Genomic DNA, 18,049 nt, shown 5'->3' with positions numbered 1-18,049 from the left:
AAAAAAAAGAAGCACTAGCAGCGGTGCTGCCAGCGCAGGACAAGAAGCAGAGAAGAAGAAGAAGAAGCATAGAAAGAACCGGCAGCCTCCATAAGAAGCATTCGAGAACAGCAGAGGGAAAAAAGAAAAAAAACAATCGTAGACGAAGAAGAAGCAGAGGAAGAAGAGAGGGAAAAAAAAACAGTCGCAGACAAAGAAGAAGCAGAGGAAGAAGAAAAAAAAAACAGTCGTAGACAAAGAAGAAGCAGAGGAAGAAGAAGAAAAAAAAAGTCGTAGACGAAGAAGAAGCAAAGGAAGAAGATGGAGAAAAAAAATCAATCGCAACTCACAAACAAAGAAGCAGAAGACGAAGTAGGAGGGAGGGAAAAAAAATATTACAAACATACTTGAAGTCGAAACAGAGGAGGGAACGATGGATTTCAGCCAAGTCCAACTTCAATCTCAATCGGTTGGTTGAATCAATGAATCCAGTGCAAGTTCTCTAGGTTTAGAGGCGTAGAGAAGTTAATCGCAGAGAGACTTCACCGGGAGAGAGAAACAGTTGAGGGTTTTAAATTATAACCCTTACATGTTATATTTCCCCCCACCACCAAACCTTTTTTTTTTTTGTTCACTTAAGGGGGTAAAATGATTCCATGCATCTCACACCATTTAAAAACCTATACTTCATCAAATGAAAAGTTTACAATTAGAATATAAAAAACAAATACTTAAGTGAAGGGAAAAAAAAACACAAGGCGTTCGCCTTTCCTACCAAGTCGTCCACAGCGCCAAAGGCGACGCCTTTTGGACACCACACCAAAGGCAACCGCCTTTCCTATGTACACAATGGCGTCCCTCACCCTGCCCCTAAAAAAACACTTGGACGCCAAGGCGACGCCTTGACAACTATGCTGTCTCCTCCTCCATTTGGAAACTTGTTCTCTCCAAATGCTGGCCAGTCAACAGAAAAATCCTCCCTTTCCAAAGGGAGTGGGTTTGGATGGATATGACTTTCCAAGGGAAGACTATTTGCGACTATATGGGAAAGCTGGCCTTTTGTGCCACTCTAAATCAAATCTGGATGGAGAGAAATCATAAGAAATGGACTTCCAACTCCCAGCCACTAGGAAAGATTTGGAACTCCATCTTCTTCGATGTCAAAGCGAAGGTCTCAAGAGTCACTGCTCCGTGTCCCCCCTCCCCTAGAAATTGTCACATTGTTACTTCCTGGGAGCTCCCAAGCTCTGTAATCAGGAACCTTGTTTCCCCTTGAGGATCTTCTCTTCTTCCCCCCTCCCCTCTTTGGGGTTGTATATTTTTCTTTCGTCTCTTTTGGTAATGGATCATTTATTCACCCAAAAAAAACATACAACCAAACAATAAACATGCCAGATTTGTTAAAGCCTTAAAGGTGCGATGTGCCTGTAAGAAAGCTCAAAGGACAGCATTCTTACAATTGTCTCTAATGATGTGCTCAGGATCCTTTTGCAGCTGACCAACCTATCTGATTTCTGGATGCCATTTCTTGCTTCCCAATCCTCTCTCTATCCCTTTACCTCCCGCTCCCCCCTCCCCCCTCCCTAAAATAAAATACAAGAAAGGAGCTGAATGTGTGTTTGAAGTTTGTATCACATCTCTCAAGGGATTCTGAGGGTTCTTTATTATAGTATTATACAGAACAATTTTAAAGAGAATCACTACTGGCACAAATTTGCTTTTTGGAGCAATTCCTTGATTTTTCACACCTTCGGTTTGAAGCAGTGTTATGAAGCAAAAAATGGTTTGCTTCTCAATTCCAAGAATCACTTCGTTAATTTTGTGGCATCATTTATGGTGAACATTTATGGACTCTAATGCAAGAATAAAAAGGCGCTTCCCAGACGAATCATTCTATAATTAGAAGCAATACCAAAAGCAAGATATTGAGGGAAAGCATCAATTGAGTACTACACAATCCCCACAAACAAGAAAAGCATCAGAATAGAATAACAGGCCATTAACACTAAATTCAGTTCTGTTAAATTTTTAGATAGCAGTCACCTTATTCATTGTGTCAATGTATGCTCCACGAACCTCCGTATAGACCTCCTTTCCATGTTCCTTGAGAAAGAGAATTACATACCTACATTTTTTAGATAAAGAGAAACGAATCATAAAGAAAACAAAGCAAACACTTAAAACTGATCCTAGATCCATTTGATCATCATTATTTGATAGATTAAACACTAAAACTGAGAAGAAATTCTTAATCTAACTACCCAGAAGAATGATGTTAAGCATTCCATTCCACTTGCAGATCTAAATTAAAATGATACTGAAGTAGGGCATGAACTAATACACGTGGAAAACTTGGATCGGTGGTCATGTTGATGGTAAGATAATATCAAATTCTATTAGAAAATCCCCATAAAAAGATGGTAAGCTAAAAATCACGTCACAAAATTTCCAGTCTATAGCACCACATAGAATCAGCTTTTCTTTTTAACAATAGTAGCCCAGGACAAAATTATGACAACTATAGTTAGGAAGTCAAGGAATGGTAAAAGAATGGTACATGATACCTTTAGTATGACTTGGTTTTGGAAACAGAAAGTTTTGGTCCAAAGAAAAAGGGGGTTGGGGAAGAGAGGAAATGGAAAAAAAAAAATCAAAAACAGATAATATGGGCATTATTAGTTCCAAATTCAAAAATTGGATATAAAAATTTCTGAGTAAATATTACATTTTATTTTTTTTTTTTAAATAATTAGCTATCATATCCTGATGATTGTCGAGTGTTGAACATCCCATTAAATGGGTGGCTCTCTTTCTCACCCTTTAGATGCTCAAGAAGCACCTGGCATCCGAAACTGTACCAGAGGAGGTAAAAAATGGTCCTCTAATGGTTGGCACGAAATTGTGATTGAAGTTATTCTCCTTTGGTCATCCAGTGGCTAAAGGATAGGAAGGAGGGCCCTCTGAGATATATCCACATCATTAGGGGCTTAATAAGGGTCTGAACTTGGGGAATACAATCAAATGGTGCTTCTTAAGGCCTCTTGTGTTTCTGGCCCTTCTCCTGTTGCTGTTTTGTCCATTAGGTCATTACTTTATCTTTTTATAGCAATTTTTTAATTTGGAAGGGGGGGGGGGGAAGAACTGAAACCACTGCTCTGCATTTTCCTGTTGGTATACATAGAGCATTATCCAAGGCACATGCATTCTACTTCATTATAGTCAACTTGCCATCCAATGAACTAGTGTTCGGAGTAGAAGTAACCCAAAGCAATTTTATTAACCTGACAAAAAGAATAAGATAAATCTAATAGAAACTCATACCATACCAGCAGAGCTACCATATAATTGAGAAGTCTGTCTGAACTTTGAAATTTGGTCAAACCAATGTCAGAACTGTCCTGAATCTAAGAGATCTACTTGTTCCCACGCCTACCTCCATATGAGTTGGAAGAAATGCAGCAGAATGTCTTTAATGAACCAAGAAGGAGCTACCAGAATATGATCAATGATAACAGTTCCGTTGGGATGCAACCCAAATAACTCAAACCTTCGACAGATGTTGAAAGGAAAGAATTACAGAGTAACCCCATATGGGGCAATCGGATAGACAAAAGGAAATGCATATAAGACTTACTTTTTTTTTTTTTTTCCTTTTTTAAAAGGAGAGATATATGCATGTAATTAGGGCATTAAGAATTACAGAGCAACCTCATACGGGCAATCAGATAGACAAAAAGAAATGCATATAAGACTATTTTTTAAGGAGAGATATATGCATGTAATTAGGGCAATAATGCACAATCACGTAATTATTCATTCTTTTTTCGAATGGAGATGTACTTCAATTTAAAGAAACAAATAAATAAGGAGTTTCACCCATAGTCCATAGAAGGTAGTAACATTCCAAAAGAGATGGCTTACTTGTATTTTAGAAGAACATTTTGTTGAAGGATCTGAATATTTGTTTTGGGCTTTCTTAAGGCATATAGCTTCTGAACAACGAACTCAAATACCTACAAAAAATAGACAGGAATAACGATTAAAAGGCTACAACTTAACATGGTTGTATTAATGGATTACATGTTCAATAGCATTAAAGTCTCATGCGTTAGAATATTAAATAATCTGTAAGAACCAATAAATTAATAAATTAACATTTGTTTACCTAGTACAGAATAGGTTACCAGATATCATTGTCAGATGAAATATCGACGTTTGGAACCTCAACTAAGAATGCTTTGTCTAGGTCTTCATTTAACATAAATCTGTGTCAGAATTTTGGACAATCTACGCCGCCTAATCCAGTACTTCGCACTACCCAAATCAGGACCTCCTCCTCATTAAAAAAAAATAAAAAATAAAAATAAAAATAAAAATAAAAATAAAAATAAAAAATAAAAAAAAAGAGCAACCCAACCCAGTGCATGAGGCTCCCGCTATTGCAGGGTCTGGAAGGGGCAAGTTTAAGCAGCCTTACCCCCTGCTTCATAGAAGTGTCTGTTTCCAATTGAACCTGTGACCAACATGTTGCAATAGTGCAACTTAACCGTTATGCCACAAGACCTCCTCCTCATTCCACCAAGAAATTCATCATGGAGTTCAGGAAAAGCCATCTCCCATCCATGGCCAACAAGGAACTTCCCCAAAGCATGAGCTGAACATCCAATGAATGAAGAGGTGATAGACATACTCCATATCTTGATGACACAGCTTGCATACATTCCTCATTCTCCAGCCCCTCCAAATGAGGTTCTCCATCTTAGAGTTGTGTCCAGCACAGAATCCACATCAAAAGCAAGGCCAAGAAGGCAACAGATGGAAACAGAATTTTGTCAAATTGAATTTTTTTAGTAATAGTTGTATTTTTTACTGTTCAAGTAATTATGAATTTCACCATTTTTAGTCTTTCAAGATGTTTTATTTATATAGAATTTAAGTTAATATCTACACATAAAATTTCCTTTTTCTAGCAAGTTCCTGTATACAGTCCAAGTTGTTTAGGATTTGGAATTATGCATAGTTTAAGAGTTCAGCCAGGGACCATAAACAACTCCTGGTTGATTATGGAGTTGGTATATTGAGTTAAAATAGCTCAATAAGCCAAGCCAAGAGCTACAATAAGCTTGTAATCAGTTACTTCCATAATAATGGATGGCTTAGATTTGTGGGATAGAAAAAGGTCTCTCACTAGGGTAACTGATGGTCAAATCTAGATAATGTTCATGGTCAACAGTCATCTTCACTTCTTTCTTCCCCATCTCATGGTTACTCTTCACAGCACTGCTTCCAGTCCATAGTAAATTTGATTTTTTATTTCATCTATTAAACAATCAAATTCTATTCTCTATCTAATAATGGTGGTCTTTAGTCAGGCCTGATTACACATCCCTATTCTAGACGGTCACATTATCCACAAGTATGTCAACAAGTCAATTGACAATTTGATCTGTTTAAGTATATATGAGGGCATGTGTCGGTTGGAGGGCTATGGGTGACCATAGACCTCCATACCATGGGATTATATTTGATACAAACACATCTTTGTTAGTTTCCAATTGGGTTTAGGGTAGTTGTTAGCTAAGTTAGTTTTTTTTTTGGATGAATTAGTTTTCTTTTTTGATTATGACTTCTACTTGCCTATTTGGGTTATGACTATGTAATAGATAGTCCATATATTGAATGAAGGGGGAAGTCCCAACCACATGGTTGTGACTCTCAAGTTACATTAATCTCTTTGTCTCTCTCTTATTTCTTCTCTTTGATTCTGGTTCTCAAATCTTTACAACCTGCAACACATAGTCCCATAAAACAGAAGGTGAGCTTAAAAATTGTATCACCAGCTCTCAAATAATCAAGTTTGCTCCAATGTTTGTTAGTTTTTCTTTTGGCTACTTTAGAGGCCTGTGCTTCTAATAACAGCCAAGACTGGAAAATATATTTAATGCAACCTATGCCTTAAATCTTGTAATTATTATGGTCATGTTTGACTAGCTGAGGGGCAAAGTGTTCTCTGACGCATAACATCAACCACAAATTAGAGGCGTAATTTGCTAGACATCAGATATCAAGATGAGGCACAGAAAAAGCAAATGAAATCCTGAGCAAAGGTTCTTTCTTATAAAATCTGTTGTTTCTCTCCCTGCATGCACTACAAATCAAGGCCAATAGAAGTATCTGTCATCAAGTATTACCATTCATTCTAAATGAGGTAGATTACCAAATTATGAAGACTCAATGATTCAGCTATTCCATAAAGCAAGCCTACTAAATCCGAAAAAAAAAAGCCAGAAAATAACTCTTAACCATCTTGGATCAATTGGCAGTTGGAAATATAGTGGTTGACATTTTCTTCTCCATCTAACACGTGGAACATTTGATTGCCAATTGAATTTCAAACAACGAAAACATTAGTCTCAGGCACAAATACTTCTGCCCAATGCTTCACCCAATCAAAATGGCCCAGGATTCTGTACAATTGTGACAAAAAACTCCATAACTTAGACCCTCTCAAAATGCCCCCCTTCTTCACCAGTATATAAATTCCGATTTAGGAGTTCAGCCCAATTATCCCATTCCAAAAACTGTTTACCCCACTAAAATCTGTTCACAAGAAACAAACACGAAATTAGCTTCTGGGCCTTCATTGCTATCTGCCTGCTGATTCTTCTATATCCCTGAAGATTTGAACATTCCCTACAAGCACCAGCAAACAGAAAAAGTGATCAGCTGCCATATTGCTGCGGCCTTACCATACTTTAAGTACCACGTTGACAGCCAACAGTACCAACACCCGATCCCAATTTGCCATGAACCCATAGTTGTCACGGCGTCAAATCGATCCAAGTCAGTGGAGGGGTGGCTAATCGATTCGGCGATGAATCGCCCATTATGGCGTTGCCATGGCGGTCAAATCGCCCATGTGTCATTTTTTATTTTCCCTATTTTTATAAAGTTATTTAGTATGCTACTTTTTTATTTCTCCTATTTTCTAAAGTTATTTAGCATGCTACAAGCCTACAATATATACCCTATAACATATAAAACCAATATTAGGCAATATCAAACCATCAAAAATCAACATAGCCCTATCAAAATCACCTTGCATTTTACAAAAAATCGACCGCCTAGTGAATCAGGCGTGACTTGGAGTCCATGGTTGTGCCATGGCGACGCCTATCAGCCAATGACGACCGCCATTTGTGAGTCACGTAAATCGTAACACTGCCATGAACTTCTTTTTCTGCCAGGACGCCAAATCGCCGCCTTGGCGATGCCATGACAACTATGATGGACCTATACTCAAGGATTAAAGTATCTGTATCGGTATCAGTCGCCATATCGGTTGGCTAAATTTAAGATATATATCGGAAAGGGTATCGTATCGTATCGGAGATACGCTAAGATATGCTAAAGATTAAGGATTAAAGTATCAGTATCAGTCGTCACGTCGGCCGGCTAAATTTAAGATATGTATCGGTATTGGAGATATGTTAAACCATGCCCATACTGGCTCCAAGAGGTTGCCAAAGTATTCAATAGGCATTTACACCCAATAGCAGTAACTAGATCATCCACATTTTCAACCTCCCCAATTCCATCACTCTTCTTTAAATTCACCTTCAATCTTCTCAATATAGTTGTCATGGTGTCAAGGCGAACCAAGGCGGTGAAGGGTTGTCTAAGCACTTAGGCGAGAAGGCGTCCGCCTTAAGGCGAACAAGGAGATCGTGTTATTTTTTATTTTCCCTATTTTCTAACATTATTTGGTAAGCTATATATACCTTGTATCATAAAAATCAACATTAAGCCACATCAAGTCATTAAAAATCAATATTTAGCCACATCAAATCATAAAAAATCAACACTAAGTCATATTAAGTTATAGAGAAAATTGCATTGCCACCCCCTGAACTTTAGTCCTTATTCAACGCCACCCCTTGGACTTTTCGAAACGTCAAAGCCACCCCCTAAAAATTCAAAAAATTCCAAATCGGTCCCTGCCGTTAGCCGACCGTGTTAAATGAATGAAAACCGGTTAGTTTTTTTATAATATACCCAAAATACCCCCACCTATTGTGAGAGGACAATATTACCCTCTCTTTTATTTGCATCTTCTAAACCCATCTCCCATCTCTCAACTCACTCCTCTCACTCACTCGGTCGGACAAGAAGAAGAAGACGACGACGACGGTACGGTAACCTAGATTAAGAAGCAAATGGTGGTTCCTTCTCTCCAACACGAGACCCGTCAAATGGTGGTTCCTTCTCTCCTGCCTGTGTGAAAACGTATGACAGTAGTTTAAAGTGTCTGGCTGTGAGATACCATAGGATGCTTTGTCATCATGGCATCACCAACGTATTTCCCATGTTATTTATATGCATTGTATTAGTTTTTCTTCTAATCTGGGGACTTTCCCCCATATTGCATTGTATTTGAAAGTGGAAACCAGTAAGAAAATTCTAGTTACTAATTACTAACTTGTGGGATTCAACTGACTTGTTAACAGTGCATCATCAGGGAAACATTTGAAGGGTAAAATCCCAGATGAGCTTAAGCACTTGGATGGTTTAACAGAGTTGTAAGTAACTATTAGGCTCTACATGATTCATTCTTCCCCATCCCCTCTCTCTCTCTCTCTTCCCCTTTTGATTTCTGGCTCAACTTTCATATCCATTTCGAACTTTGATTTCTTAGGTGGCTGGATGGTAACTCCTTAAGTGGGTCAATCCCCGACATAAGTAACCTCCTAAATTTGACCATTGTGTAAGTTTTTCAATACATTCTTGACATTGTACAGCCTTACTGGAGAACATTATTTCATCACTTGTCTCCTTGGTAAACATGCAGGCATCTAGAGAACAACAGACTGACTGGTCCAATACCTTCTTACTTTGGAGATTTTCCAAGCTTACGAGAATTGTATGTAGTAAACCAGCAAAAATATCTTCGCGAGTCTGAACATGAATGTTTCAGGAGCAGTTTTACCTTTCCTGTTCAATGAGCTCTCTCTCTCTCTCTCTCTCTGAGTGAGAGTGTTTTAGGAGCAGCTTTACCTTGTCCTGTTAGATGATCTCTCTTATATATTTCTGAAGCCAGCTCAGAATGTTTTCATGGCTCACCTCCAGGCATAATCACTAACAATCAAACACTTATGTGGCAGGTATATCCAGAATAACTCTTTAAATGGGGAAATACCTCCATCACTGTTAACTGGAAAATTGGTATTCAAGTATGCACCTATGAGGTCTATATATTGTCAATGTCCAGTCATCACAGAAGCATATTTTGGTTTTAATTGAGTAATTTCCTGCATTTTCAAACAACTAAAATATTCCTAAGTGAGGGAGTGAGTGTGTGTATCTTGTTATATACCCAAAAATTAAAGTTATCATGCAGCAAGTCATTTTGTAGAGATCCAGATTTTAGTCTTGTCGCTCCAGACTTTAAACAGAAACAGTTTCTAGCGTTGAATGCCATTTGCTGGAAATCTAAATTATACAAGTCCTAATATTTAACGAACTCTAATTTTTTTGTATTTTAGATAATAAGTATATATCCAGCTATCTAACTCTAATTTTTCAAAAAATAATTTCATTATCTTATTACTAAAACAAATGGAACCAAAAATATCTACAGATCTACAATAACACAATCAGATATTGATACACAGAGGCTGACTGATACATGAAGGTTATTGCCTGAATCTGTCAACATTATGTGGACAAAAGGACAGCATTTTCCTTGAAGAAGTATGATTTCAAAACTTGCGCTAAACAGCATCGCCTGTTCACATAACTCACCAGCATCAGTGAGTCGACTCGGAATTAGTTAAGTTCGTTAAAAAATCAGTTAGTTATGTTCAAGTCACCTCGTTGTGGCTAGTGAAATGGTTATTGGAGAGGGTAATGGCGGTGGAACCCATGATGGCATCAATGAGGCCGTCCTTGCAACAGGACATGGACATATGGTCGACCCAGACGTTGGTGGAGCCGAAGATAGAGATGCCGTCGCCGTCGCTACCACTGCGCTGGCCGTAGTGGTCGACAGAGTGACGGATGAGGCCACCACCGCTAGCGTAGATGTCGTGGATATGGAGGTTAGTGAGGATGACGTTGTCGACGAACTGTAGAGTAATGCCAGCACCGTTGGCGATGTGGACGTGGGCACCATGGCCGTCGACGGTCTTGTGGGAGGTTATCATAAGCTCCTCGCTGAGACGGATGACCATGTCGTGGGCGAAGACAACTGTCGGACGCCGAAGGGGGGAGAGCTTTGCACGCCGAAGGGGGGAGAGCTTTGCACGCCGGAGGGGGGAGAATCGCACGCCGGAGGGGGGAGAATCGCACGCCGGAGGGATGGATCAAGTTGCAAATTACTGTACCGTCGTCGTCGTCTTCTTCTTCTTGTCCGATCGAGTGAGTGAGAAGAGTGAGATGAGAGATGGGAGATTGGTTTAGAAGATGCAAATAAAAGAGAGGGCAATATTGTCCTCTCACAATAGGTGGGGGTATTTTGGGTATATTATAAAAAAACTAACCGATTTTCATTCATTTAACACGATCGGCTAACGGCAGGGACCGATTTGGAATTTTTTGAATTTTTAGGGGGTGGCTTTGACGTTTCGAAAAGTCCAAGGGGTGGCGTTGAACAAGGACCAAAGTCCAGGGGGTGGCAATGCAAGTTTCTCTAAGTTATAAAAAATCAACATTTAGAGAAATGCTCTTGCTCTATAATAAATTTGATTGATCAAATGATTTTATTTTTGCATGAGACTTTTTGTGTTAGTTATAACACAAAACTAGCTTTCCAACAAGTATAAGATTACTGAAATCTTAGTTGTAATGACAAAGTCATGCTCCGGTCAAACTTATTTAAAGTGCGTGAATGCTGTTAAATCGCCTGAATGAAAATAATTTTATGGATATCAAAACAAAAGATTATTTTACCGGACTTTTAGTTTTTAAAAATGTTTTAGCATGATAGGATTTATAAAGTTTTCATAATTGAGAAAAAACCCCAGCATTTAAAAGTTGAAAATCGCCCCTATAACCAAAATCCAGTTTTTGTTCTTGGATTGAGGGGTTGACTTTTTATACTTTTGGAATTTGATTTTTAAACTATTTTTATTAGATTCAAATAGGAGGGACTTGCTTATTTATAAATAATATCTTAAGTAAATGAAATTTTTACTTAAATGATATTTGGCATAAATAAGTGCTAAGACACAAGGTGACAAGCAGTGCAACAAGGCGACTGTCACCTAGGCCCTAAGCATTGCCTCCAAATACAGCAGAACACAACTAAGAAATCAAAACTGAACCACTGTAACCCACAAAAGAACAAGGAATCATTTGCAAACCACCTAAACTATGGATCCCCCACCTCGAACCCTTTTACCATGTCTCCTTCCGTTGCCCTCTCCAGAAGGGCAGCCAAAAGCATCTAATAAACATATAACAGATACAGAGATACAGGGAGAGCACATCTCTCTGCCCAATCCTCACAAGTTCTTAACAAACAGAGCTGGGTTACCATTAACCAGAATAGAGAACCTAGCCTTTTTCTTTTTTTTCTTTTTTTTTCTGGGTAGCAAGTCTTCATCTATTCCCTCCATATCTCCCCAGGAAACAGTCTTGGAAGTCCAAACTCAAGTAATGACATGTTTTCTCCATATCTTCCTAACAGGCCAACATATTACCCCCAGCTGCCCCTTTCTAACTTAGCATCCATCATCTAAGAACTAAGACTGTGACTTTGTCCAAAATCTATTGACCTCTCAAAAGGCTACTGGATGCAACAATATAATTTGACTCAACACCTGTCCAGCCAGTCTCATGGAGAGAAACTGGGACACAATTCAGCAGAAACTACAAGTCAAGCTTATTGTACTACAGTCCTTCAGTTTACCTGCCCCATCTTGTTGAGAATTAGAACCACAAATTTTGCATTTATACAATATGTGTGCTCATATAACTCCTGAAACATCACCATACTATATGCTAAGACATCTTAGAATTCCAAATTTCATCTTATATAAAATAAAAGTCAAATATTGATTCTGAATGAGGCATTTTGAAATAAGGAAATGCTAGTATTGCAGGTATTGAATGAACGAAAAGGTGTGAGCATGAGGCGAAGAGTTAAATAATCTCCAACCAGTACCTTGATTCCAATGATATTTTCCTGAAATACACCTCATCCCAAGTTTGATCTAAACCCCACCTCTTCTTTGTAGAGCTCCTCGTGGAAACCCATCCCAATTCTAGTCTTATCTCGGTTTCATCATCAATAATAATTTCCTCCACCCTCAACTTAGAGATTATTTAACTCTTTGCCTCACACTCACACCTTTTCATTCTATCAATACTTGCAATACTAGCATTTCCCTATTTCCACAATGCTTCCTAATATTCAAAATTAATATCTGACTTTTATTTTATGTAAGGTTAAGTATCTGTCACTTATCCACACATCACAAGGCACCTATTTTGACATGTGTATAGATGGTGAGTTCAGAACAACCGTTAGATAGAGAAAACAGGGTCTAAATTATCCATATGTTAAATTTCAGTGTCTAATTCAATCAAATAATCCATGCATGCTGTGTATGTCCACATTGTGTACCTGTACTCTAGCCGTTACCATGCACTCTCCCAACTTTGAGCAGAACAGATGGTTCAGATAGAAAAACCCAAAAAATTGATGGCTCAGATTTGTCTTGTGACTTTGGAAATGTCACAACCCTTGTGACACCAATAACTACCCTTTATATAAACTTCCAGTTTCCAAAAATTTTTGGACTACAGTCCCATAGCATACCCCAAGCAGTTGCTTTACTTCAGTTTCGAATATGATTCCATCTCCTAAGGGGAAAATGTATTTCTCAATGCTGAGATCTAAGAACATGGAAATTGCAAAGTTTCTCTATCAATATGGTTTTGAACGCTGCCTCTGTGGAACATATTATCCAAGAGTGAGCACATAGAAGATCAAGACATTCATGTATTTCAACAGTTTCTTACCTTTTAATTTTGATCTATCCATTGTTATCTAGAGAAACCAGTCACTTTCAAGTTCCAAATCTCAAGCTCATAACCATTTTGGAGTGACTAAAAAGTATAGGCAGTTACGAGCCCACGAGGTAAGAGGAAAGAATTTATCAGACTCAAAGAAGAACATTCTTCAATAGTTTTACAACAAATGATGAGGGCAATTACAAAAAATTGAAGCCTAGTGTATGCTGATCCTTTGACTTTCTCAAGCGGTACAAGCAGAGCAACACTAATCCATCAGCTGAATTATGGCAAACCCTAAAAGAAAAAGAGAACTTCTAACTATACATGTATACAAAGTCATCTTACTGCAAATTGCAAAATAGTAATGATCTATGTCTACAATGTACCACTAGCATGATTCTGTCATAATTGACACACAACTGCAAGTAGCTAATTATCGATTTCAGTTTAATATCCATGTTTAATGAAGTTGACAACCTTTGATACAGATTTTTGCCGAAGTCTTTCCAACTCAGGCTGAACACCTTTTAGAGCTATTGAAGATTTGACCATGGGATCTACTTGAACAAACTTCAGCTTCTTACTTAAAACCTCAAGAGTCCTCATGTATTCATCATTTACCTGCATAATCAGCTAATATCAAGTACAATGGCATACAATATAGACCACAACAAACTTCATCATTCAGCGGATCAAACAGAAAGTAAATGTTTGGGTCTGTCCTTTCTAAATTGGTAACCGGCACTTCATGTCCTAAGAGCAAATCATTATACTCATCAGCTCCTCTGCGTGAGTCTATAAACTGGAATTATTTTAATTCCCATTTTAAACTTCTTTTATAAACTTTGTAGCAAATTTAATAATGAGAAATGAAATAAAACCAAAGCTTGTGATCAGAACCAAAGGAAGGAGAAGAGAAGAAGATGGATGAACCGAGATGGAGAAGAAGGTTGTGCGATAGAGTATATTCTATCGCACCAGCCACACTTATTTATCTTTTTCTGAATATACCTTGAGTAGCTAACTACTAAGGGTCAAAGACCTATTACATACTAGAAATATAACTCTTCGTTAGCAAAGCCTAAAGTCTAATTACAATAGGAAAGATAAAGACAAAACATAAACTACCTAAAACACTAAGGCATGATCCTACGCCTCAAGATCCATGAACTTCCATGGACACCCAAGTCGATACACACTTTAACACTCCCCCTCAAGCTGGAGTATATATCTCCCATATCCAGTTTGGAATAATAACTAAGAAACGCAGGCCGGAACAGCGCCTTCATGAACATATCGCCAAGTTGATTGCTGGAGTTTACAAACAAAACTGAGATCAACTTCCGCATCACTGCATCTCTCACAAAGCGATAATCCACCTCAATATGCTTCCTCCTCTCATGAAAAAATGGATTACAGGCAATATAAATTGCAGCTTGATTATGACAATACATCTTCATAGGTCTGGTCACAAAGAACCCCAACTCCCATAAAAGGGACCTCAACTGCATCAACTCAACCGCAGTATGTTCCATAGCTCGATATGCAGCCTCAACACTCAACCACGCCATAATAGTTTGCTTCTTACCCCTTCAAAACACAAGACTACCACCAACGAAGGTGCAACCATGCCTGTGACAAAGAGGATCTTAACTCCACATATCTATTTGCAAGAAAATTGGCAATAGCTACCTTAAAATTCCAAAAACTCTCCCAATTAGCTTCTTTTTAGCGCGACGCTACAGAAATTGTTTTAACTTCTTCATTCAACATCGTATCAACATGATTCCAGGTGCATTGGAAAGAAGACTGGTCGAACTACATTTTCCATGTAGATTACTCTGCCTAGTTCTGCCATCAAACCTTTCAAAAATAACTCCAGACACACTGCCATTATGTGAACCTATGAAATTGCAACTTTTACCGTACGAGGCCTCTTCACCTGCTGCTTCGGCCCTTTGCCTGCCGCCAAACACTGTGTAAGGCCATAATATACTTCCAGGAGGTGTTGGACAAGGCAGGATGCCTCCAGAATATTTTTCAACTGCCATGTGCCCATAATGGTTTGCCATGTCACATTCTGACCATTCCAGCTCTGCCAACTCATCAGTGTACACTGCCACATCATCAAATCAACACAAATACACTGACACATGTGTCCAGGAACTTAACCCTTACTACCAAACTCTTAAATTACCAAATTTCCCTTGCCACGTAACATACTGCACTGTTTGACCTGTCCACCACTGCCAGAACTCTTGTAAACACTCTACATCATCAGAAACCTCTGTCAAATACAATCTGACACCTATGAACACTACCATGTCACATGTGCACCATTTCCAGCACTGCCTGTCATTCCATCTGTTATCACATCATTGTATACACTGTCACTCACATATACACATCAATGTTACTGCCATACTGCCAACTACCACCGTCATTGCTCTGCTACTATTACTACTAAAACCTCTGTGAACTCACTCCTGATGCCCTGCCACATCTGTACACTGCCACTGCTCAACTGATTGTGCCATTTGTCACTATCTATAGTGGCCATGGTTCAAGAACTCAGAAATCTCGGCTGAAATTTTGGACATTTTGGTGGTTTCGGTGGACCCCAAGACGAAACCTAGAATCACCAAAAATGTCGAAAATTTTGGACATTCCGGCCCAAATTTCTAGTAATAGGCCAGAAAAAAAAATGCCTGGATTCAGCCAGGTTTTGGTGGTTTCGCCCAAATCTCAGTTTCAGCCAAGGCCAAAACCTGTCCGAAACCCAATATTTTAGACCTTGATATTGCCTGCTATACTGCCATTGTACATCTCACTACTGACTATATACACTGGCAACACTTTGCGAGTGTGTTGGCTCTAACAGTGTTATCCAACAATGACAACACTACCTGCCATATGCCCAACACAATCAGACAAATCTTGAACAGCATGAAGATGAAATGGTAGCAACTTGGGAATCGTGGTTGGCAGGTAGGGTTGGTGCTTTGGTGACCATGGGGGTTTTATTATTTAGCATACTTAAGACCACCTGGCATGACATACTTGACAACAGGGGATCTCAAGGGTTGATAACTGGCTCATGTTATGATGTTATCCACAAATTTACAGGCCAGCCACCGGACACTTGACCATTAAGGGAGATTATTCTACCGCCATTGGCTGGATGTCTACCACAGCCCCAGGTCTAATGGAGAAACTCATACCCAACAAAGCAGGAAAAAATCCTTAATTCCGTATGCTCCCACGGGTAGATTTGCTGATACTCAGCTGAAGAGATGCTGTACAGAAACTCTAGTGTAGTGGTGCAAGTGTAAAAAGTGATATGATATGGACAGAGAGTGCAGCTTCTGGTGAACCTTAATATATAGGATTCGTGATCTTGGCAGTGTATTTCTTCATAGATAAGTGAATCCCCACTCATATATTAGAGTTGAAGATTCACATGTTTTACATTCTTCCATCTCCATTGAAATATAAGGTGCACCACCATATTTTCAAAATTCAACTGAATCCCAATTAGAGTAATATCAGAAAGTTAAAATTTTGAATCACATTGAGCCAAAAAAGTTGACAAAGGATGATTCACCCAAGCCAAAAAAATTTATGTTTCCAATATATTCTCACTATCATCATATACTATAATGATAGTGAGAATATATTGGAAACATAAATTTTGGAATCGCATTGAGCCAAAAACCTACTAATATACTGACTCAAAGTAGTGTGGGCAAATTAATGGTTATGTAAGTCAAATTTTTTGGTTTTTAAAAGCTGGGTCTAATAGCAGTATGAGACTAGAAACTATATAATGGTCCCCACCTAGAAACCTACACTTGTAGAATAGAAAACTAAACTTTAATAACGGAAAAGCAAAAGAATTAAATTCAGAGAGGAAACAGATATTAATCAATAACCCAAATAAGGAAACAACTCAAAATTTATGATACAAAAGACAGTACTAGACTCTTTTTTTTTTGGGTAGATTAAGAACAGGTACTAGACATGTTTAATAAATTCTTGTCATTTTATTTTATTTACGGACTGAATAAGATACCCGGAATGAAACGGTATTGTGGATGGTGGTTTGTTTTTTTTTTTTTTCCTCACTTTCTTTTTTATTTACAACACAAAACATACCAACGATAAGGTTCAAATTCTGCAAGTAAACCACGAGTGAGAAACAGAGATGCTATCACTATCATGGAAGATTAACAAGATAATGATTGATATAATGGGTCCTCAGCCAACTTATTAATGGTGATCCGCATCCTAGACGTATGCTCACTTCAACTTAAAAAAGAAAACAAATTATGTGAAGAATTAGGAAAGAAAATTTTTTACCTCTCCATCAACAATTACGTCAACCATCCTTGGTGGGACAATGATGTCTTCAATAAATTTTTCCAATTTTGACTCAGCAACCTGATAAGAAATACCAAGGTTATGAAAATATCTACAACCTAGAATAAAATCATGAGAAGAAAAGGAAAAGGAAAAAAAGGATATAAGAAACATGAGCTCAAAGCCATCAGAGGTCCCAATAGTTTCTTGTTTCAGTTAGTTGGCCTCCCAATCACTCATGAAAAATTGAAACCCAAGATAGCAACCTAAATCATTGACCCCAAATACTCCCTCTCAATTTTTTAAGGGGATCGATTCACCATTCTAGACCCAAGGAATGGCCTCTTATGAAGGTGATCACAGGCCAGGGTTTGGGATATGGACCTCCAAACAGGCTCAGCAATTGCCGTATATTCATCAGTCCAGTTTGACCTAATGGACCATAGTTCACAAGCCCTAGGCAAATGAACCCATCTCTGTGTCCATTGCACCCATTCAAGACCCAAGGAATGGGCCTCTTATGATGGTGATCACAGGCCGGTGTTTGGAATATGGACCTCCAAACAGGCTCAGCAATGCCCTAGATTCATCAGCCCAGTTTGACCTAATGGCCCATAGTTCACAAGCCCTAGGCAAATGAGCCCATCTCCTCTGGGTCCATGCACATCCATATTTCCATCAGGGCCCACCCATA

General features: G+C 38.5%; 1 protein-coding gene and 1 long non-coding RNA gene across 2 annotated transcripts in view; one reads left to right on the top strand and one right to left on the bottom strand.

Moving 5' to 3' along the window:
• LOC122059286 (vacuolar protein sorting-associated protein 52 A-like) overlaps positions 1–18,049 on the bottom strand; it is a 40,531-nt gene that overhangs the window by 20,138 nt on the left and 2,344 nt on the right. Inside the window, exons 3-6 of the mRNA XM_042621994.1 lie at positions 17,356–17,436; positions 13,474–13,617; positions 3,901–3,992; positions 2,023–2,104 (exon numbers count right to left, since the gene is read on the bottom strand). Of these exons, the coding sequence (XP_042477928.1) occupies positions 2,023–2,104; positions 3,901–3,992; positions 13,474–13,617; positions 17,356–17,436 (399 nt within the window). The remainder of the gene's footprint in view (positions 1–2,022; positions 2,105–3,900; positions 3,993–13,473; positions 13,618–17,355; positions 17,437–18,049) is intronic.
• On the top strand, positions 8,214–9,214 carry LOC122059287. The gene is made up of 4 exons (XR_006134020.1): positions 8,214–8,558; positions 8,675–8,743; positions 8,828–8,899; positions 9,141–9,214. It is a non-coding gene; the product is annotated as an uncharacterized LOC122059287 (long non-coding RNA).

The sequence above is a fragment of the Macadamia integrifolia genome, chromosome 13, assembly GCF_013358625.1.
Source record: "Macadamia integrifolia cultivar HAES 741 chromosome 13, SCU_Mint_v3, whole genome shotgun sequence".
In the NCBI taxonomy this organism is placed as follows: Eukaryota; Viridiplantae; Streptophyta; class Magnoliopsida; order Proteales; family Proteaceae; genus Macadamia; species Macadamia integrifolia.
This window is presented reverse-complemented; position numbering and strand designations above follow the sequence as displayed.